This window comes from Notolepis coatsorum (genome assembly GCF_963971535.1).
Source record: "Notolepis coatsorum genome assembly, chromosome: 12".
NCBI classification, from domain to species: Eukaryota; Metazoa; Chordata; class Actinopteri; order Aulopiformes; family Paralepididae; genus Notolepis; species Notolepis coatsorum.
The window spans coordinates 43,320,167-43,343,721 of record NC_140176.1 but is presented as its reverse complement, the minus strand read 5'-3'; the positions used below and the strand labels follow the sequence as shown (position 1 = coordinate 43,343,721).

The following is a 23,555-nucleotide window of genomic DNA, read 5'->3' as shown; positions in this document are numbered from 1 at the left end:
CACACAGACAGTGGAGCTTGTTGCGTGGTGGCGATGTCTCGCAGATAATACCAGTACAAGTCTAATTATATAATATATATATTTTATAAAAAAAAATATATATATAAAATAAAAAAAATGTTTTATCAAAAACGATGATACCGTGATATATACCGTTACCGTCTATGCTTCAAATTATACCGTGATATAAATTTTAGACCATACCGTCCACCCTAGAACCAACCGAGAAAGTGTGTAAATCACTAATAGAACAAAAACAACAAACTGTGTGTGTGTGTGTGTGTGCGCACGCTTGTGTAGTGCTCCTTGAATGAGATCACCACAACACACACACACCATTGCATTAATCAGGAGGACAAGAAACTCTGCATACATTTGTTTCACAATGAAAAGTGCTTTAGAAATCAAATGAATTATTATTGTAAATAACCCCATGAAAGGTTTATTATTTGTATGGGTAATTACCTGCTTCATATTTGTGATGTTACTGGTTTCAGTGTGTGCCTAAAGTGATCAATGTGTTGGGCCGTTTATAGAGATCTATGCCAATTAATGTTTATGTATATCCGGGACTTTTTTTAGTAAGAATTGAGAGGTATTTGTATATGTGACCTTTATTTTGAAAACCGTGTTGCGACGCAACCTTATTTACATTTGCGCTTTTGACAGTGAAATGTTCAGTCCAACTTAGCTCGAAGGAAAGACTAATCAAAAAGGTTTAATTGACCCGTATGAGGCTCTTACGGTAGGACTTTGATTGTTTATAGAAGTGGAATGTAATACTAGGGGTGGACGGTATGGTCTAAAATTTATATCACGGTATAATTTGAAGCATAGACGGTAACGGTATATATCACGGTATCATCGTTTTTGATTAAATTTTTTTTTTAATTTTATATAATTTTTTTTTTTTTTTATATATAAAATATATATATTATATAATTAGACTTGTACTTGTATTATCTGCGAGACATCGCCACCAGCAACAAGCTCCACTGTCTGTGTGTACATTAGTAGCCTCTAGCTACGGCCAGGATTCTCCGGAGCTGCAGCTGGACCTATACTCGAGTAGCCTCGAGCTACGGCCAGGATTAGGATTCACCGGCGCTGCAGCTGGGCCCTAGTATTGGTATAACGTTAAATCACATTCACAAGCCCTCAGCTCGAATACGCATCGAATCAGTGTTATAAGACATTGATATCAGGAGCTATCTGTAGCTACTGCTAGCCGGATATATAACGTTAATACAACGCCTCAGTGAATTATTTAGTTCAATGGGACATTTCGTTTTGAACGGTGAACTAACTTGTGTTAACGTGAGCTAACGGCTAACGGAGCTATCATACACGTCTACTCTCTACTAGACTTGATGGAGCGTTTGTTGATGTCAGGAGCTATCGGTAGCTGGCCGACTAGATACCGTTCGGTTAGACAATGCCTCATCATGTATTAAACTAAAAGTGAATAGTTGACTGGGTCATTTTGTAACGGTAGCTAAGCTAACGTTAGCTCAGGGAGACGTCCCGTCCCACTACTACTAGTAGACCCGTGTTTACATGCGTGCGGGAGGGGCTGGCACGCCCACTGCGCGAAGCCTCCTAAATAACTTTTTCCAGTTCGCACATATCTATTATCTATGACTAATTCTATCTATTTTTAGGGGCAAATGCGAGTGAAATAGTCGCGCTGTGGTTACATGACGTCATTGCTATTTTAGAGCTGCACTACCGGTTACACGGTATAGGCAAAATCCATACCGTAGAGCAAATTCATACTGTTTATACCGTATACCGTTTATACCGTCCACCCCTACTATGCTAAACGAGAAATAAACAGTTTGTGACAGCCAGTAAAGTTGCAAGCCACTTTCATTTCATATACGGGGACACCGTGACAATTATTAGTATTATCTTATTTGCATATTGTCTCATTATTAGATAGATAGATAGGTTGATATTTTATAAATTTAAGTAGACAGTATTTCACGTCCTAATAGTGGGCTACTACTACTACTCACCTAATGCATGGCTGAACCTGAACGTTAGAAGTGTCCGTGTCCGACTCCCCGTCAATCAATCATCACATCATCACGTCAATCATCATCATCTTATCATCTCTCCACATCGGACGTGGTTGTCATAAGATGGACTGATATCCACTCCGTTGTTCTTGCAGAGCAAAATTTGTATCTTAAATGTATTGAAATGAGGTGCTTCTTTGGCGATGCAATAGCCCATATTGAAAGGAAGAGAGGCCACATTCAGTTTCGTTTTGCTAGGAATTATGGGATTTGGTGTTGGATGTATAGACTACGCAGATAGGGACATGGTCTTTAATCGCACGATAGACTACAAGTACCAAGTATATAGCGTGACCTAGATTCACTCCACACGCAAATCTTTTTTTTCACTCAGGCTATCGGTGATCGCAGTAAGTTCATTCATTGCCGACAGATTCTTTCATAGCACCACGACATTGTGTCGCACTGACAGCTCGCGTGAGTGGCGTCATCACACGCCTTGGATAATTTAGGAGTGAAATGCGAATGCAAGGCTTGAAAGCACTACTCGCAAGCCCGCCCCCAGATAATATTTACCAATCGCAACGGCCAATTAAAGGGGCAATTCGCGATCATATCATCGCAGTGTACAGGCCTGCAGTAGACAACGTATCATGTATTAAACTAGAGTTAATGGTTTAATGCTTCAGTCACAGTGACGTTGAAAGAGCAGCTGTCACGAACCTCTTTCATTTCTTTATGGAGATCCGCGCTGGCACTGCTCTAACACCGCTTGCAAATAGCATTGGGGAAGCTTTAGCTTGTCCTTCGTTGTTTACTTCAAACTAGGGATGCACCGATATGAAAATTGGCCGCCGATACCGATACCGATTGTTCAACTAACACTATCGGCCGATACCAATACCGATACCGATATTTGTATATTTGTATATAAGTATTTGTAAAAAAAAATATTTTTATTTTTATTTTTTATTTTTTATTTTTTTTTAATGAAACTACTGTATATTTGTATGTGTGTTTGTATTTGTAGGCCTCTTTACTTACTTAAAAAAAGGAAACATCAAGAAATATGTTTATGGTATCACTATCTCTCTCCCAGTATCGTCTTGAGGCCTGCAGAGGGATACTATTTTCTCAACCAGAGCTTTCAACCAATGCAATGGAACCCTTCTTGCGGCCTGCAGCGGGATACTATTCTCTCAACCAGAGCTTTCAACCAATGCAATGGAACCATTTTGATTGACAGTCGATTCGGCCAATTACGCCACACCGCTAGGCGCTAGCACCCACCTCCTGCTGTCCTTACCACCAATCGGCAAGCGTTTATAAATTTTTCTACTTCCGGGCATGCCGCCATTGTTCTGTTTGCGAGAGCAGAACACACTTAACGTAGCTACGTTAGCTGCCCGGCCCGCCGACCGGCGCTCCACGCATGACCAAATGAGACATAATGATTTTACTGCAACAAATGTTATAATAAAACAAAGCCTTTCTATACATTTGTCTGGTTGAAAACTTTATTAACAGATTGCAGAATGTGTAGTTGGGTACGGAATGAGCAACGGAATGGAACCGAGCTATGAACGGACTAACGGAGTAATGCCTTGTTTACTGCTATCTTCGGGTAAATAATATGCTTGTTATTGAACGTGTAACACTTCATTTTAACAGCAGATACTTTCTTAAATGCCATCTTCCCGAGAGAGGGTGTTGACGGGGAGTTGTTATTAATAGCATTGAACAGCTAACCGAAAGCTAGCGTTAACTATTGTTAAAGGTTTAGCCATAACGTTACCTTGGCTAAAGTTGGGGTTATTCATAATGCAGCAATAATGACTGCAGACCTGCAAGCAAAGTACAGCAAGTTGACAAAGGAGTATTCCAACGCAAATCACATTTTCACCAGTAACGTTAGTCTTGCATCTAATAGCTAATAACGTAGCTACGTTAGCTGCCCGGCCCGCCGACCGGCGCTCCACGCATGACCAAATGAGACATAATGATTTTACTGCAACAAATGTTATAATAAAACAAAGCCTTTCTATACATTTGTCTGGTTGAAAACTTTATTAACAGATTGCAGAATGTGTAGTTGGGTACGGAATGGAACCGAGCTAATGAACGGACTCGGAGTAATGCCTTGCTGCTATGGGTAATAATAATATGCTGATGTTATTGTCCGTGTAACACTAACTATATAACGTAATGCCACAAAACGAATGCCTTGTTAATCATAAGTAGTTACTTTGATGCAGTAGATTGTGTGTGTGTGTGGGGGACGGCGGGCGTTGTGCAGGTAGGTCTCGAGTGAACTTTTTTTTTTTTTTGCCTTTTGACGCTACACAAATTGATGGGTATTTATCGGCGACTGCTATCGGCACATTTGAGCTTATCGGCCGATAGGCCGATAGCAGTCAACAAGGCACTTATCGGCCGATACCGATACCCGACCGATATATCGGTGCACCCCTACTTCAAACCCGAAGTACCTCCAAACAGCACTTCTGCTGTTTTCTTTATCCTTAAGCACAAGTTGCGGAGGCTCTGCATTTGCCATCATTTTCAGCTAAAAGCTCTTGTTTACAAATACAAACTGAAGACTTCTCTGTGAGGGGGAGGGCTGGACTCGGAGCAGGCGGAACAGCGCGTCAACAACTTGCTGTAGAACACTCGCCAGCTGGCACTGATACTGCAGAAAGTATCGGTATTTCGGGAAATGAGTATCGAAGCCGTTTTAAATATTCAGTATCGATATGTATCGATACTTCGATATTTTTGACAACACTACTATGGACACAAGCCCTAATACTGCCAATTGTATTAGTGTGAACGGCCAGCCAAGCTGGTGGCAATGCCGAGAGCTGGGCTCGAACCCAGCATCTCCTGCGTTGGTGACGAGCGCAATCTCCGCTACGCCACCTGACCGCCCCTTTGGGAAGTATTTTGACATGTACATGGGTATCTTAGTCGTGTAGTGTATCTTGTAGACCAGGCCCATTGCAAGTTGCTGTACTCTGTCTTCTACTCTAAGCCATCCTAGGTAGTCAGTGGGCAGGGGTGAGGTGGGTTCTAGGAGTAAGGTCAAGTAGTAGTCTGACCAGTTTGTTTTGTGATGTTTGTAATCTTGTTTTTAGCGCCTTTGAGGTACTTTGGGTACCATGAGGTGCAAGCATAGTCGTACCCTTGAATGAGTGCTCCTGCCAGAGTCTTCAGGGTATTCTTGTTTACCAGAGAGGAGATCCGGTACAAGAATCTAGTTCGTTGGTTGACTTTTTTGATTACATTGGATGCCATTTTGTAACGGGAAAGATTTGCCTCTAGTATGGAACCTAGGTATGTAATTTCGTCTTTCCTTGTGACAATATTGTCACCCACTGTAACAGAGAAGCCGTCGGTCTTGCTGAGTTTGTTATTTGATCCGAAGAGAAGTCTGAAGTCAATCCTCTTACAGTCTTAGCAGTTGTTTGTATTGAGCCATACTGTATTGTACCCATTCTGCAATCTGTTAATAAAGTTTTCAATCAATGTGTTATGGTAGTAGAAAGTAGGAAAAACACATTACGGTTCCACTGTGACTTGTTTACAAGACATTACTAACATTATTGTTTAAGCATTTTTGGTTGAAATAAAATTTAACGTAATTATTTTACGATTAATTGTGAATATTTTCATGTTGAGCTATAGAGTGTGGATGAATATGCACAGAAAGGTACACCATGCGAATGTTCATGCTTTATTTGTTTTAAATGAGACTATTTAGAAATGGGCAATGGGGAAATACATTGTGATTTCAAGCGAGGTGACCCGCCGGAAACAACAATGGCGTAACCAGTAACCACTACACCCATAGATATATATAGAACACTAGATAGCTTAAGGCGGAGTCACCAGCGTCGCTGAACCGCCGCCATCTTGCCCCAGTCAGCCTTGAGTGAGGGTGAGTGATCTGCACAGACAAAAATACTCATAACTCGCTGAAATATTGACTGATTTACAAACTGTTTGGTTTATTACAAGCATTATTAACGTGGCTGCATTATTAACGTGGCTATGATTCAAGCGGTTTGTAAGTATGCAGTATCATAAACTACATCTTTGATGTTTATAGCAAACCAACCCGTTTGAAAATTGGTAAAGAATAGAGAATCTATGGTTATTTAAATAGTACATGCACCATAGACATTAATGTTATCAGTAGCTGAGCTGCCTGGGGCAAGATGGCCGCCCTACGACGACGTCGCTCTCCATTGGCCGGCAGCGCGGGTAACCTATCTAGTGTTCTATATATATCTATGACTACACCTCCCTATAGACCGTTTTGAGCTACAGAGCCTCAAAGGGGCTGTTGGCTGTTCTCTTAACTCATTCACCACCAGAGGGCGCTGTTTACTGTGTAGTTGAAAGGCCAACGCTTTAATGTATATGAATACGTGGCTGTGTTTGCAGGGCTCAAACTATTATATATCATATCTATGGATATAATACTATTGTTAACACTTTGGGTGCCATGGGTTAAATTCATGATATACCATAGATTGCCAGCTCTATTTGTCTATGGAGAAGTACCCCTTCTTTGCATGGCTATAACTTTTTAAATTCTATTGCTACATTGCCATTATTAGGGCCCATTCAAAGTCCTATATGTATTGTTCATTGTGTAGCAACGTTAAACTTTTTCATTCACATATTCATAGTAAAGTATGGTCTAATGTATAAGTATGTTTTCATCTCTTTCTGCAGCTTTCTCCAGAACGTGATCTATAGCCCCAAATGCATTATATTGATGATGAAATACAGTTTGATGGCAATCGGGGCGATATAAAAAATTTCAATTGGACGTACTTCTAGAATGATCTACGTATGATCTGATGATGACCGGATGGGCGGGGGATCGTTTATAATTCCGTGGGCAGCGTTATATCATTCATCTAGTGTGGGTCATATGTTCATCATAACAGTTTATATGGAACACGTTCAAAAATAACGCTGAATCTTACCGGATCTTCCTCGCGCCGTTGGACGATCAGCGTGGTGTAGACCGTTTTCGATTATGGGATGTTTATCCTGATGAACAATTTCCAGCTTGTATAATACTATATACGTCCAAATCATGTTGTTTATCGAGTTATTGGCAATGGATCGCTATATATTGTGACGAGCCAGAGTGCCGGCAGCCAAACCGAGTGCCCGGAAGTAATATGGCCGACCAGCACAACCTCCACAGCACTTCCTGTTTGGCGATTGCGCCGATCGGCCACCAGATGGCGCTCCTGAACCGCCAGAGAGCTCAGTGGGTCCTCCTGGTGGATCTCAGGCCAGCGGAGGGGAAATATGAATCCGATCACAGATTTTTAAAATATTGATATTAAAGACGCTGTAAAGCATCCTTCTGCAACTTGAGCATGGCCGGGAATGACGCTGTAAAGCGTTTCCCGGCACCCAAAGTGTTAAATTTGTGAAAAATAAAGAATTTTTTCATCCATACATTCCCGTTTTATACCGTGGTGAATATGAGTATAGTTTTAGAGTAATCCTGTCTAATCCCAGAAAACAACGCTATGCAGCAATACGTGCATTTCACAAAAAAAATTGCCGTTTCTCGCCTGTATACGCTACTATTTCGAAATCAACACTATATTATCCAGGGCTGTACGCTAAGCTTTTTCACTAGGGGAACACTTGCCCCTAAATGAGAAATTTAGGGTCAAAAAATATTTTTTAGGGGCACATTTTTAAATAACAATTTTACCATTATTTATATCGATTGTTTTTGATTGAAAAAAAAAATTTATATAATTTGTTTTTTAATAAAATATATATATTATATAATCATACTTGTAGTCGATTATCTGCGAGACATCGCCACCACGCAACAAGTCAAAATGCTCGCTATATGCAACCAGCTCCACTGTCTGTGTGTACTCGAGTAGCCTCCAGCTACGGCCAGGATTCTCCTGAGCTGCAGCTGAACCCTATACTGTAGCCTCCAGCTACGGCCAGGATTCTCCGGCGCTGCAGCTGGACCCTATTGACTATATTCAGCGTTCCCTCAGCTCGAATACGCATCGACTCAGTGTTATAAGACATTGATATCAGGAGCTATCTGAACTATTTAGTTTAATGGGACGTTTCGTTTTGAACAGTTAGGGTTGGGTACCGTTCACATTTGAACCAGTACCTGGGGATCGATAATGGTATACGACGACAGGGCTTGAGACTAACACCGTCCCGTCATCCCGGGGGAAATAAAATATGTATTTGGGATGAAGAAAAATCCTCCACAGGGCCGGGACACAGTCGGGACGAAGAGGATTTATTTTCCCCCACTTGGAAAATGTCAACTGGGCCGACTGTCAGTGCGCATATCACTGTCAAACGGTGCGTGTCTTCCGAGTGCTCGCTTGCACGAGACCACTGCACGAGACCCGCGGAAATATCAGAATGTTTAATAGAATGTTTAATAAAAGTTCTTGTGGTTCCGGCCATCCTCTAGCCATCCTCTCAGTCAAGGGAGCACTCTCAAACATGCTGCACTATTTGAAGTGTATAACGTTAAACAGAGCAGAAGAAGATGGAATAACAGACACAGACTGACCAACAGGGAACTGCATCCAACCCTAGTACAAAGGCAGGTCTGCGGTGGTGGCTACTGCCACTGCTGGCTCAATGTTCTCGACGGTCACATTTTCATTCGACGGCTCACTAGGAGGTGGAACGTGTCGAAAATATGAAGCAATACTAACTTTACTTTTCTTCATAGGCATAGCTAAATCAGACAGTCAGCCAGTCTATCAGAGTGCTCAATCGATTTTCCCCATGTGCTCAGCTCGCGTGAGTGGCGTCATCACACGGCTTGGATAATTTAGGAGTGAAATGCGAATGCAAGGCTTGAAATCCCTACTCGCAAGCCCGCCCCCAAATATTATTAACCAGCTCGTCGCACTGTACAGCCCTGTTATCGGTATTATGTTTCATCATGAATGCATGAAAGGGTGGGGGTCGTTTTTCTATGCTTTGATCGTCACCAACGGAATACGTTACACACACACATTTAGGGATGGGAATCGAAAACCGGTTAGGAAAACCGGTTCCTAATTGTCCGATGCCTGGAACCGTGTGCCTCCCGTGACTTTCGATTCCCTTATCGCTGCCAGGTTTTCAAAACAACGTTAGCGTTAGCATGTAGCCATGGCAGACTTATTTGATTCCTTAACACTATGGCGTCCGTTAGGGGTGGACGGTATAAACGGTATACGGTATAAACGGTATGAATTTGCTCTACGGTATGGATTTTGCCTATACCGTGTAACCGGTAGTGCAGCTCTAAAATAGCAATGACGTCATGTAACCACAGCGCGACTATTTCACTCGCATTTGCCCCTAAAAATAGATAGAATTAGTCATAGATAATAGATGTGTGCGAACTGGAAAAAGTTATTTAGGAGGCTTCGCGCAGTGGGCGTGCCAGCCCCTCCCGCACGCATGTAAACACGGGTCTACTAGTACAGTCTAGTGGGACGGGACGTCTCCCTGAGCTAACGTTAGCTTAGCTACCGTTACAAAATGACCCAGTCAACTATTCACTTTTAGTTTAATACATGATGAGGCATTGTCTAACCGAACGGTATCTAGTCGGCCAGCTACCGATAGCTCCTGACATCAACAAACGCTCCATCAAGTCTAGTAGAGAGTAGACGTGTATGATAGCTCCGTTAGCCGTTAGCTCACGTTAACACAAGTTAGTTCACCGTTCAAAACGAAATGTCCCATTGAACTAAATAATTCACTGAGGCGTTGTATTAACGTTATATATCCGGCTAGCAGTAGCTACAGATAGCTCCTGATATCAATGTCTTATAACACTGATTCGATGCGTATTCGAGCTGAGGGCTTGTGAATGTGATTTAACGTTATACCAATACTAGGGCCCAGCTGCAGCGCCGGTGAATCCTGGCCGTAGCTCGAGGCTACTCGAGTATAGGTCCAGCTGCAGCTCCGGAGAATCCTGGCCGTAGCTAGAGGCTACTAATGTACACACAGACAGTGGAGCTTGTTGCGTGGTGGCGATGTCTCGCAGATAATACAAGTACAAGTCTAATTATATAATATATATATTTTATATAAAAAAAAAAAAAAAATTATATAAAATTAAAAAAAAAAATTTAATCAAAAACGATGATACCGTGATATATACCGTTACCGTCTATGCTTCAAATTATACCGTGATATAAATTTTAGACCATACCGTCCACCCCTAGCGTCCGTTCACGAGTATATGCGTGTTTCGAAAAAGAGCGACCAGAGCCACGTATATACTCGTGGCAAGTTGTTATTGTTTTATTCCATATTTATAATGCTTATTAGTTACCCGATCCACTAGCAGGATCTTTCCACATATTTGATTTTCGAAACATGCAGTACCGGCCAGATCCGCTTAGGGGCGCCATCGCTCCACTGCAGTATCATTGATGGGATAAAAAAAATGCTTTTACAGTTCTGTGGGCGGATCATAGATCCTTGATTCCAAAAGAAGACCCTCCATCTTGGATCAGTTTGCCGAATGTTTTTTTCAGAGTGGAATAATGGGATTTATGATTAGCCAATGTGCATATCGATTTACCAGAATCCGATGACTGGTGAGGAAATGCTGCCGGCGATCACATGGCCTGACTGTAGGATAATATTACCCCAAATTACAGCTGGATTGGACATTGTTTTATAACATAACGTGATCGATCAGTGAAAATGCTATATTGAACGCACACTGTGTATTGCTAATCAATAATAGTAATCGGCGTTCCCCGCCGCCCCCATTTCATCCATAGATGCTCTGTAATAGTCCGGATGCTACGCAGTTTGTTTTATTTCATTCGTATACAGCAGAAATGGCGTTTGATATAATTGCAGAACAGCCTAGACGAAAAGCGCGATATACCTTATATTCACAACGCTATAAAATGACAACCAACCGATGGATTTTTATTTTCTTTAAGCCATTATGAAGGCACGGTATTTATTACTTATTCAAGTTATACATATTGCATATTCATTTGCATAAATGTAAAAATATATGTTAGCTTATGTTATTTTAACAAATCATTTTAGTTTATCAGAACCCCATATTACTCCACCAATCAATGATCAAACCATTCAAGTAAATAACAAAGAAGAATATCATCAAATACAAGCTATGACATTAAGTTTGTTCAAAACCTTTTTGTCACAGTCAAGAGGGGCAGAACTAACAACTGTGAGCTGCAAAGAACACGTGGGACAGATGTAGCAGATGTTACAAAAACAAATGGCTGCACACAACCTTGCAGAGGCCATACATCCAACTAATGGAAGATAGTTTAATTAACTTTAATTAACAGATTGCAGAATGGGTACAGTACAGTACAGCTCAATACACACAATTGTTAAGGGGATGCAGACCAGAGAAAGACTTTCGACTTGTTTACATCAGGGTCCCCCATTTTCAATTCGTAATGAAATTGCTATTATGTGTCTGCATGAACACACAACTGTAACTGTACTCAAAAATAACAAAATAAGGGTTGTCTCAGTTCACAACTATATTGGTCAAGTTTTGGGTGGGACTTGTTTGCGTCCCTACAGCTTCTTATTCAATTGAGCGAGATGCTCGGTTATGTCACACAGCCAGTTTGCATCTGACAGTTCAGACAATATTTCTTCAACCCTTTGTTACCTATTCCGCCTGGATCTTTTTTGTATTTTGGGCTGTAAAATTGTCAAAGAATGTCTGAGGAGTAAGTGCTTTTGGCTTTTTTCCTTTGTTACCTCAGATGTTCAACATACATGTATGTGTAAGAATGTGTAATAACTAAGGCTGTCAAAGTTAAAGCTTTATTAACGCATTAACCCACAATTATTTTAACACTGCTATTTTTTAACCCAATATTAATGTAAATTTTAAATTTTTTTTTATATATATTACCTGAGCTCTTGGGGGGCCACATCAAATGACGTGGCGGGCCGGATTTTGCCCGCGGGCCGTGAGTTTGACACCTATGGTCTAGTGGGACGGGACATGGGAGGACGGCGACGTCTCCCTGAGCTAACATTAGCTTAGCTACCGTTACAAAATGACCCAGTCAACTATTCACTTTTAGTTTAATACATGATGAGGCATTGTCTAACCGAACGGTATCTAGTCGGCCAGCTACCGATAGCTCCTGACATCAACAAACGCTCCACAAAGTCTAGTAGAGACGTGTGTGCTACCTGTTAGCCGTTAGCTCACGTTAACGCAAGTTAGTTCACCGTTCAAAACGAAATGTCCCATTGAACTAAATAATTCACTTGAGGCGTTGTATTAACGTTATATATCCGGCTAGCAGTAGCTACAGCTCTTGATATCAATGTCTTATAACACTGATTCGATGCGTATTCGAGCTGAGGGCTTGCTGACCAATAGGGTCCAGGTGCAGCGCCGGAGAATCCTGGCCGTAGCTCTGCTCGAGGCTACTCGAGTATAGGTCCAGGTGCAGCTCCGGAGAATCCTGGCCGTAGCTGGAGGCTACTAGAGTACACACAGACAGTGGAGCTTGTTGCGTGGTGGCGATGTCTCGCAGATAATACAAGTACAAGTCTAATTATATAATGTATATATTTTTATAAAAAAAAAAAAAAATTATATAAAATAAAATTAAATTTTTTTTATCAAAAACGATGATACCGTGATATATACCGTTACCGTCTATGCTTCAAATTATACCGTGATATAAATTTTAGACCATACCGTCCACCCCTACTATAAATGATATATAAAGCTCTTAGAAAGTACATCAGTTTGTTTACAATCCTCTGTCCTCTGAGGCCTAAATCGCCGCGCCCCGCCGGTCGCCATAGTGTTAAGGGCTCGAAATTGCCTGGGTTTTGGTCATATGCTCCTGAAATGCTCCCGCTGTTTGGCTACTTCTATGTGCAGTGAAAACGACTTGAATGCTTTAGAACCTAGTCATTGATTTAGTTCACGGTAAGGTAATATTAGCCGCAGAGCTAACGCTAGCTAACGAGACCTAACGCTAGCTAATCAAGCTCACAGAGAGAGATAAACAGCTGACGGCAGGTAGTGCAGGTACAAATACAATAAAACAGCGGGTGGGGGCTGTTGTGTAAACCTTGTACTCTTTAGTTCACATATAATAAGAGACGGAGTGTTTGTTTACTAGTCTGTAAGCCAGGCAGTACCGTGGTGCAACATACAAATGTGTCCGTGTAGCAACACAAGCCAATACCTTACAGGACAGGGGCCCAGGGAGGGAGGGGAGGGGGTGTGTGTGTGTGTGTGGTTCTCAAGTTCTGCAGCCGTTAGTTCTCTGTTAGTTCTATATAGTAGACTACTGTACGCTAGTCGTTTTGTTCTCAGCCAGACACTTTAATGGCAAGTTGCACCGTGGGATGGGCCAATAGAAGTGAATAAGTTCAGTCCAGGTTAGCTGGCGTACTTCCACCACAGAACAACATTTTGGCTCATTTGGTAGAATGTGATTCGGCTGTACAAATATGGGGCTGGCTGGACAAAGTCCGACTTGTAGAATCCTTTTTTCTTTTGTGTGGCATCTAAGCATTGGAGAGGGTGACCAGGGTTCGCATAAGGTCCTTGAAGTGCTTAAAGTGCTTGATTTTTGAAAAAAATAACTCAAGGCCTGGAATTCCTTGAACAGCCCATTTTTAACAAGGTGCTTAAAGTCCTTGAAATTCAAATCAACCATTCACATTGAAAGTGTTGTTCATCCATGATACAATTGTTTTGAATCAAGACATTTAAAAGTGTAACTAATGGTTGGAAATTGGTTTTAACTTTAAGCCATAAATATTGGATCAGATTCCCCCCCCCTATAAAAACAGCATTTAAAAGTGAATTGTATCCTTTTAATTGTCCTTCTTTTTTTTGGTCTACTTTTTCTCCCATTTTCTATTTTTTCTCCCATCCCAATTTCGTATCGTCCAATTCTACCCTCCCCTGTCTCGAACACTGTTTGGCCATGCCTCCCACAAGCCGGCTGTAATGTGGACGAAGCCATACATTGCACGAGTCCCCTCCGGTACTCGAGGTAGCATCTTCGCATCTTTTCACCTGCACAGCGTGATCTTTCAGCGTCGGGGGTCTGCGCTTTGGAGGGACGCCACCTCCGTCGCTTCCTGATTCTACTGCGCAGGCTCACCAACCGACCTGTAGGAGTCGCTGTCCACAACGTCCGATCCCCACCCATCAGCTTCCCACCCCTAATACTGCCAAATGTATTAGCAAAGCTGAATGCAATGCGGAGAGCTGGGCTCGAACCCAGCATCTCCTGCATTGGTGGTGAGCGCCTTGCCCACTGCACCACCTAGACGCCCCTTTAAATGCCCTTCTTAAAATAAAAAATAGTGCTTGGAAAAGTACTTCAAAGTCCTTGAATTGTATTTTGCAATGTCTGTGGGAACCCTGACATACATTTTACTAGAGATGTTCCGATACCATTTTTTCCTTTCCGATTCCGATACCTAAGCTTTGGGTATCGGCCGATACCGATACTGATCCGATACCAGTGCATACATAAAAAAATATATATATATTATATAAATTATAATTTTTTATTTTTTTTATTTTTATATACTGTTTTTTAGTAATAACTATAAAGTAATGGTATTTATTCAACAACCGGTGATTGTATAGATTAGTATTAGTATCAGTAATTGAAAACTATCTCAATGAGTTCACCCACGGAAAGGTTGTTGGCACATTAGTTCCACACGGACATTATTCGTTGCTGCACTTGCTTCCACAAGGCTCCGTTTAGGTTAGCTACTCTGGTACCAGAGGCTCTGTGATTTTTGGACAATAAATATTCAACATTCTCTTTTGAGACTCCGCCTAGGTCGATCAGTGACTACGTTAACGTGAGCTAGGTTAGCTAGCATGAGCTACCGGTAGATGGAAAGACTGTAACGTTACTGGTGAAAATGTGATTTAACTTGGAATACTCCTTTGCCAACTTGCTGTACTTTGCTTGCAGGTCTGCAGCCATTATTGCTGGATTATGAATAGCCCCAACTTTAGCCAAGTAACGTTAAAGCTAAAACACCACCAAGCGAACCCATCAGAGCTCCCCGTCAACATCGCTCTGTCGGGACGATGGCATAAGTATCTGCTGTTAAAATGACAAATGGCATTGACACTTTAATTCGCGGTCGGTTAAAAACACGTTTGTTTTATAATGCTCACTCAGCAGACCGCAGTGTTGTTGATAAATTACGTCATATGGTATCGGAGCGCAGAATTAGAGGGTACTCGCCGATACCGATACCAGCATTTTAGGCGGTATCGGCGGCATTTCCGATACTGGTATCGGTATCGCAACAACTCTACATTTTACATCAGTTTCCCCTAGAAGAACATCTTTTGAATTGAAACTACAACTGCCCAAGAGTGGGGAGTTTGAATTCCTCACTCCCTCCGAAGCCTGTCTCAGAAAGAGGCTCGGACCAGTAAAGAAAGTGCACCGCTCTCTAGTGATGGGTACTGAATTAACGTCACGGTGACCAATTGCAGCCACTCTTATTGTCTGGGACCAAATACGGCCACGCCCCACTCCCAGCAAAAAGTGGGAATCTCTAGAATGGGTTTGGGGCGGCGCTGAATACGGAAGTAGCTCTCAAGGTGACGATTAGACAACACTTTTTTGTTGTCAGTAGATGGCAGCATTGGTTTAAAATTAAAGGCTGAAAATGTTGAGAACTACAACACTGCATTTCCCAAGAGCGTTAGCACAGGTCGCAGGTCACTGGGATGGGTCTATATTCTCCGACGTGATCTGAACGATCTGAACAGCGTTAAACTATTACTGCAACCTCGGTATAGCGACCGCGAATGGCCAACTAATTATCTTAACAAAAGTGCGCTGGTAGCATTACATATGTTGTCTAAAGGGGGACATATGGTACAATTTAAGATTCTAATGATAATCGGCATATAAAGGACAAGATAAAGCATCGTTAATTTGTAAGAAACCTCAATGAAAACGGCGCAGGGTGCTATTGTTATGAAAATGTGATAGAATCCTATAAAAATGTGGACGCACTTGGCCTACGTTCCGTTAGGTACTTTTAAAGGTACCTACCGAATCACGTCGGTACTACCGAGTACCGATTCACGTGAGATCCGTCGGTGCTGGATTTCGGTACAAAAAAATAAAAATAATTAATGACTTAATTATAATTTTAACTTTTTTTTTACGTCAACGTTCACAAGCACAATATATGCTTACCTAGGATTTGACTTGATTCAACAACAAAGCAGTCGGGGCAATGGCAAGCCGAAAACGGTCCAAAGTGTGGTTATTTGAAGTTTCAATTTTTTTTCCACAACTGAGGTAGGTAGATTACATTTTTAGAGACTAAAGTACCGAAAAAAGGTACCGTTGGGTACCGGTATCGATTCACAGGTAGCGGTACCATATCGGTTCAAATTTGAACGGTACCCATCCCTACCGCTCTCTCTCTCTGGTACAGTTGTTGTTGTTTCATGTAAATGTGAATATTTCTCCTTTTGCACCATAAGTAAAGGGGTTTGGCGCTGAATGAGTTAATGGACCTGATCCTTCCCACAAAACAGGCAGTACTACTACTAACCAGGAATCTCTATGTTGCAGATGATGATTTTGGTGAGTACGACAAGCCAGGTGCCGAGAGGTCACGCAGGAGACGGGGTGAAGATGATGATCTAGACAGGTATTTGATGCGTGATGTGACAAATTGTTTGGTGAGGGGAGAGTTGCATGATATGACTCCCACAGTGTTAAAAGCTTTTTTCCTGTGTTGTTGTGAGTGACAATGTAGCCACCCACTAACCACTGTGGCAAATAAAAGACTTGGACGGTAGCCCACGTCCATAAGTTATTATATTGACTAGGGGTGGACGGTATGGTCTAAAATTTATATCACGGTATAATTTGAAGCATAGACGGTAACGGTATATATCACGGTATCAGTGTTTCCGTTAGAATATTTTTTTTTGCCTGATAGGCAGGCTATATAAAGAATGACATCCTCAAGGCATGTAGATTTATAATATTTTAACTTAAAACTAGGCTACTTTTGCGTATAAAGTAATTATATTCCAAATAAAATAAGTCCCGAGTCGAGACTCCATGCTGCTCCCATTGCAAACAGCGAGGCTGGATGCTGGATTTTGCTAGAAGCATATGTAGCTGCAGAGCCGCAGAACCATGGGCGCTTTCAGGAGCCATTGGCATTCAGCCGTTGGGTGGGGGGGCGCTGTTGAGCGGGCCTGTGACCAGACCTAAAAGCGCCCATGGTTCTGCGGCTCTGCAGCTACATGCTATTCGCAACTCCACTGCTACAGCCGTCCTCCCGCTGCAGCCGTCGTTATCATAACACTACACACATATCATAATGTTTACAGCAAACTGTAGTTGATCACCAGGTATGTTTTATAAACGTAGAATAATTCATATAAGAAAAACGATAGGGAAATCCCTTACCTTTCTCCACTGGTTAAAAATGCCAGGAACTGAAATTGAAACTTGCTGTGCGCCGCAGTGATATGTGTTTATTATGAAATGACAATTGCGTGTTGACACGCCCACTGCGCGAAGCCTCCTAAATAACCTTTTCCAGTTTGCACATATCTATTATCTATGACTAATTCTATCTATTTTTAGGGGCAAATGCGATTGAAATAGTCGCGCTGTGGTTACATGACGTCATTGCTCTTTTAGAGCTGCTCTACCGGTTACACGGTATAGTCAAAATCCATACCGTAGAGCAAATTCATACCGTTTATACCGTTTATACCGTCCACCCCTAATATTGACCTATATCAGACCCGCCCCTTTTACTTGATCCTCCAATCACAACTGTTGCTCTCCTCGGACAAACAACATTTTAGATTTAGTCAATTGCTTCCATAAGTCTGTACCATGACCCGTCCAAGCTTTAACTCCCCTGAAATATGTCTATTCCACATTGTGTACTCTGTTGAAGATACTAGCATTCTTTGAACTTGTCACCTCTAAGATAAGATATTCCTTTATTGATCCCTGTGGGGAAAATGTGGGTGTCATAGCAGCATGGGGAATGAGAGAGGGGGGGAGGGGAGGTACAGGGAAATAGTAGAAAGCCATAAGTCATCAATCATCAAATTTGCTGACGACACAGTGGTGGTGGGCCTGATCTCTGCCAACGACGAGAGGGCCTACCTGGAAGAGGTCAAGGTCCTGGCGGGATGGTGCCAGGAAAACAGCCTCTCCCTGAACGTCAGCAAAACAAAGGAGATGATTGTGAACTTCAGGAGGTCGGGGGTCAAGGACTACAGCCCCCTCAGCATCGACGGGGCACCGGTTGAGAGAGTCAACAGCTTTAAGTACCTCGGAGCCTACATATCCGAGGACTTGACATGGACCACACACATTGACAGTGTTGTGAAGAAGGCACGACAACGCCTCTACTTCCTCAGGCGCCTAAGGAAGTTCCAAGTCAGTCAGAAGATCCTTAAGAACTTCTACTCATGTACAATAGAGAGCATCTTGACCGGCAACATCACCTCCTGGTTTGGGAATAGCACTGCACAAGACCGAAGCAGACTACAAAGAGTGACACGTTCAGCCGAACGCACAATTGGAGGGGGGCTCCCCACCCTCCAGAACATTTACAACAAGCGTTGCAAGGGCAAGGCTAAGAGAATCATTAAAGACTCCAGTCACCCGAACAACTGCCTCTTTGAACTGCTGCGGTCAGGCAAGCGATACCGGAGTCTCAAGGCGAGCACAGAAAGACTCAGAAGAAGCTTCTATCCCCAGGCCATCAGGCTGCTAAACGAACAATGAATGAACACTACACAACAACAACCACCAAACGCACATAGCACACACATCCACACGCACACACTCACTTAAACAAACACACTGTAGCACCCACTCCACACACTTTATAGCACACACCCACTTTAAACAAACACACTGTAGCACCCACTCCCCACACTTTATATTTATTGATGAAGGATTGCACTACAACTCGTACAACACCTTACTGTAAATTGTACCTAAATTGTACCTCATCCCATTTCTGCTTTGCACTAGATAGTACTGTACATTAGTACACTGCATAGTATTGTATATTATATGGTAACTCAGAACATTGTACATATGTCTATACCGAACACTGACCTCTTTTTCTTCTTCTAAATTACACGTATACTATGTTTGATACTATCTTGTCTAGCACAGTCTCTGGAGCGTAACAGTAAGAAGCATTTTGTATGAAAGTATTCTGTACTTCTGTATGACAACTATTAAAGAAACTTGAAACTTGAAACTTGAAAGACATAAATATAGTGAACAATGTAATTAACTCAACAATATGAAAATATGAGAAATAAAGACATACAACAATTATATGTATATATGGGTTATAATTTTACCACCACTCTTGTTCATGCACACCTGAGCAGTACACTAGGGCTTGCCATTTGGAGAATAACTCCAATTACTTTAAATCTAGACACAGTTCTGGTGTCATTGCAGATCAATTCCCACCAAAATCTTGTCTGTTGCACTACAGGTCTGTGAGTGGTGTATTTGTGGGCATTTGAGGTCACTGCAGCTCCACCGGCTCCAATTCAGCTCAATGGGGCACCTGTGCTACAGTGAAAAAATAGGGATGTCAGTTGGATCTAGATTGGATTCAAATGTATTGTCATTATACAACACATGTTCAGTACAACAAAAAGACGTTTGTCATCCAACCAGAGTACAAAGGTAACAGTAAAGTGGAATAGTAATATACAGGTGTAATAGTAATTTTAGTAAAGAAATATGTAATGTACAGGTGATTAAACTTGGTATAATATCAAAAGAGCTTTATTTGTCACGGCATACAGTGAAATGCGGGGGGTCTTGCCTGCAACGATTGTGCAATAATACAATAATAAGAATCCAATAGGATGAGAATAAGACATGAATTAGTATTAGTATATGAATTAGTACTACTGAGTATACCCAGTGAGAGTAGGTAAGGGATATGTCCCACCTCAGTTAGGACAGCCGAAACCCATCCGATCTTTTGCCGTCGACTAAAGACACACTTCTTCAACCATCTAAAAAAATAAAAAATAAAAATAACCCTAACTAACCTACCTTACTGTCATGCACTTGTCCTAATATACTAACCTACACTGTAGCACTCAACACTTTGATGAACATTGTTACTCAGCTGATAGAGTTGTGCCCTTCCTGATGACTTGTCGTACAGAACTTGTAAGTCGCTTTGGATAAAAGCGTCAGCTAAATGACTATGTGCAGATATATATAGTATCTATAGATATGTAAAAAGGATTATATTATTATTGGTCTATATACTTATTGTTAACACTTTGAGTGCCATTCACGGCTATTCTCGGAATTTTTTTTCAAATTTTATTAGCGGTCTGAAATCATATTGCATCACGCGAGCCTACCGTTGGATATCCAGGGACCGCCGCCGCTCAGATCTGAAAAAAGCGCCCCCTATCGTCTCCCAGGTGGTAAATCACCCTTTTGGAATGGACTCAATGAAAGTGAATGGGAGAACGGATTTCTGACTCCACATTTTACTTATCACTGATGCAGCCGGGGTCTACCAGAGTTCATCCTGAAGCCTCTGAGCCGCGCGGATCATGAGTCCTACTGTATACACGTTAGATCTATACACTTATCGATTTTTTCGAATGGTGATCAGGAATTGGAATATACCATTTGGATACCATCTGATGTCGGGTAAGGAATCTATGTTATCAGTGTTAGGATAATCAGACTCGTTTTCACAGAGATATAAGCTTTTTTGTGATATGTGATCTAGCCAGGGTTAGAAATTAACATTTTTTTTCAAGGGCTTTTTTTGCCCCCCTTAATTGATTTTCAGGGGCTTTTTTTTGTATTTCGGGGGCACTGAATTTTTATGATAAACGGTAGGTGTGGGACGGTTCACAAAATGGACGGTTCGGTTCGTATCATGGTTTTCGGTTCGGTTCGATATACGTTAATTTTTATTAAAAAAATAACACTCAAATCTAAACATGCTTCTCATTTATTTATATATATATATATATATATAAAAAGGTTTACAGTGTTTACAGCCTTAAATAATGTTTGGCACACAAAGACCGAACTGACTGAAAAATATAGGCTACATTTGTCAAAGTATTAACTTAGTGCAAACAAACAATATGCTCAGCCAGCACTAGACTTTCTTTTCTATAATATAAACACAAAAAAACAATGTCAACCATGTTTAAATTCCCTGATTGTCAGTTCTTAATGGAAATATTCGTTTTCTGCTTGAAATTATTATGTATCTCTACATTTATTTAGACTAACATTATTTAAATATTGAGTGCAACTGTGGTGGATTACGTAATTCGTTGAGTTGGAACTATCTATCGGTTGGCGCCGGGTCCCCACGGACATTTTAGCGTGTGGCACCTTCAGCTCCGGTAACGTTAGGAGGAGATCATTACATCAACAAGCAGCACGAAACGGCAATAGTCCCGGTTGGAGTTAGTAAAACACAGTTGTATGTTAGCCTTCTTGGATGTTGAATAAACGCCTATCATTGTCTTTAAACACCCCGCCTCACTCTCATTCTCTGCTAGCTAGTGGCTACGATAACATTTCATTGACTGTATTAGCTGGGGCTAGTGCTACCATAGTTAAAACGTGCGTTGTATTGTACAAACTGCTAACGCTATGGCAAGATGTGTGTAGGCCTATGTAATGTTAATGGCTATGTTTTTAAAGTCGTAATGAAGATTGATTTAGATTGTGCTTGCCATTTGTACACAAACTGACTAGCACCTGCAGTGCTGCTGCTGCTGCCTGCAGCCAGTGCAGAACACCGGCTCCGCCAAATGATTTTTTTTTATTTGCGCGTCATCTGAACCGTACGATACACAGACGCTCCATTACCGCATAAATAAATATATATAATTAGTAAACTGTCGGGGGCATTATGTGCCCCCCTTAACTGATTTTCGAGGGCATTTTGTCCATTTTCAAGGGCATTATGCCCCAAGCCCCCGTTAATTTCGAACCCTGGATCTAGCTGTTTTCACTGTAAAAGCCATGAGGAAATGAGAGCAGCTATTATCAGCGCGCGGCTCGAACGTGCGTGCGTGCACATTATACTATCGATCATCTAGCGTTTATTTGAAAACGATTAATAAATAGGCCGACAAATATCACCGTTCTGGAATATTCCAGTAAAAGGCGTTTATCATAGAATGGGTTGTTTTTCACCTGAAAACGGGTGCTTTTCAAAATGCTATCAAACGGAAATGAAGCGATAAAAAACCAATCTGCCTTGACAACATTGACTGGAAAATGATTCATTGATAAGCGACGGGCAGATTAGACACATAGCCATAATTTAAAACATAGATTAGGCGATATTAACGTTAACATTGGCATTAACGATGGTGGCATTCAAGGGACTAATACGGAATTAACCTCCGGCGCTCAAAGTGTTAAGTATACTATACAGGGCTGTACGTTAACCTTTTTTGCACATAGCACTGGTGCTACAAAGGTTGATACTTGATAGTTTTGTAGCACTGGCCAAAATCTTGTAGCACAAGTATAAAACGTGTTATATTTGTAACAGTCACAAATGTGCCTATTGTATTTGTGTTATTTAGTTGCAGTGCCATGTTTGGCTGTCATTTTCATGCTGACGAGTTGACGTCACACAGCCAGACACGTTACGTGTAAGGAATTATGGGATTTGGTGTTGGGTGTATGGACTCTACTAGGGGTGGGAATCACCAGTTTCATCACGATACGATATAGATTCTTTGGACAACGATACGATATTTGCCGATATCTGCCATGATACGATACAATGCAGGAGGAACTGGCGCTGCACTGATGGCTGCCTTTCTGATCGCTCCGTCGAGACTGTGCTTTCTTTTGTTAATTTTTATAGTATTAGGAGTTTTATTTGCACCAACTGTTGGTGCATTATATGTGTATGACCGTCAGTCAATAATTGACATTGGATTAAGGAAAACTTACCATTTGGATTGCTCTCTGGATCGGATCGCTGAACAGCAGAAATGGCCCGCCGAGATCCTTTGTTATGGCCATGGCCAAGACCAGGAGAAGCCGCCGCGAAGACGTGGAAAGAGAGCCGGGGTCCGAAACAGACTGAGGTCCAAACGACACAGAACCACATTGCCCAGCATATTGTTGGCCAATGTGCAATCGATAGGAAACAAACTGGACGACATCAGAGCACGGATCCAATTCCAGAGGGACATTCGGGATTGTAACGTCCTCTGTTTCACAGAAACTTGGCTGAGTCCAGATGTCCCGAATCACGCAATAGAACCGGCAGACCACTTCTTCGTTCTCCGCAAGGACCGGACGGCAGAAGAGTCACTAAAGAAGAAAGGAGGCGGCATTGCCTTCATGATAAACAAGGAGTGGTGCGATTTAGGCAACACAAAGGAACTGTCTAACCACTGCTCCCCAG

The 23,555-nt window shown here is 41.8% G+C and overlaps 1 protein-coding gene across 1 annotated transcript in view; it reads left to right on the top strand.

The window, feature by feature from the left end:
* Positions 1 to 23,555, top strand: part of rbm33a (RNA binding motif protein 33a) — a 168,060-nt gene that overhangs the window by 65,156 nt on the left and 79,349 nt on the right. The window contains exon 9 of the mRNA XM_084325823.1: positions 16,645 to 16,760. Coding sequence (XP_084181949.1) covers positions 16,645 to 16,760 — 116 coding nt within the window. The remainder of the gene's footprint in view (positions 1 to 16,644; positions 16,761 to 23,555) is intronic.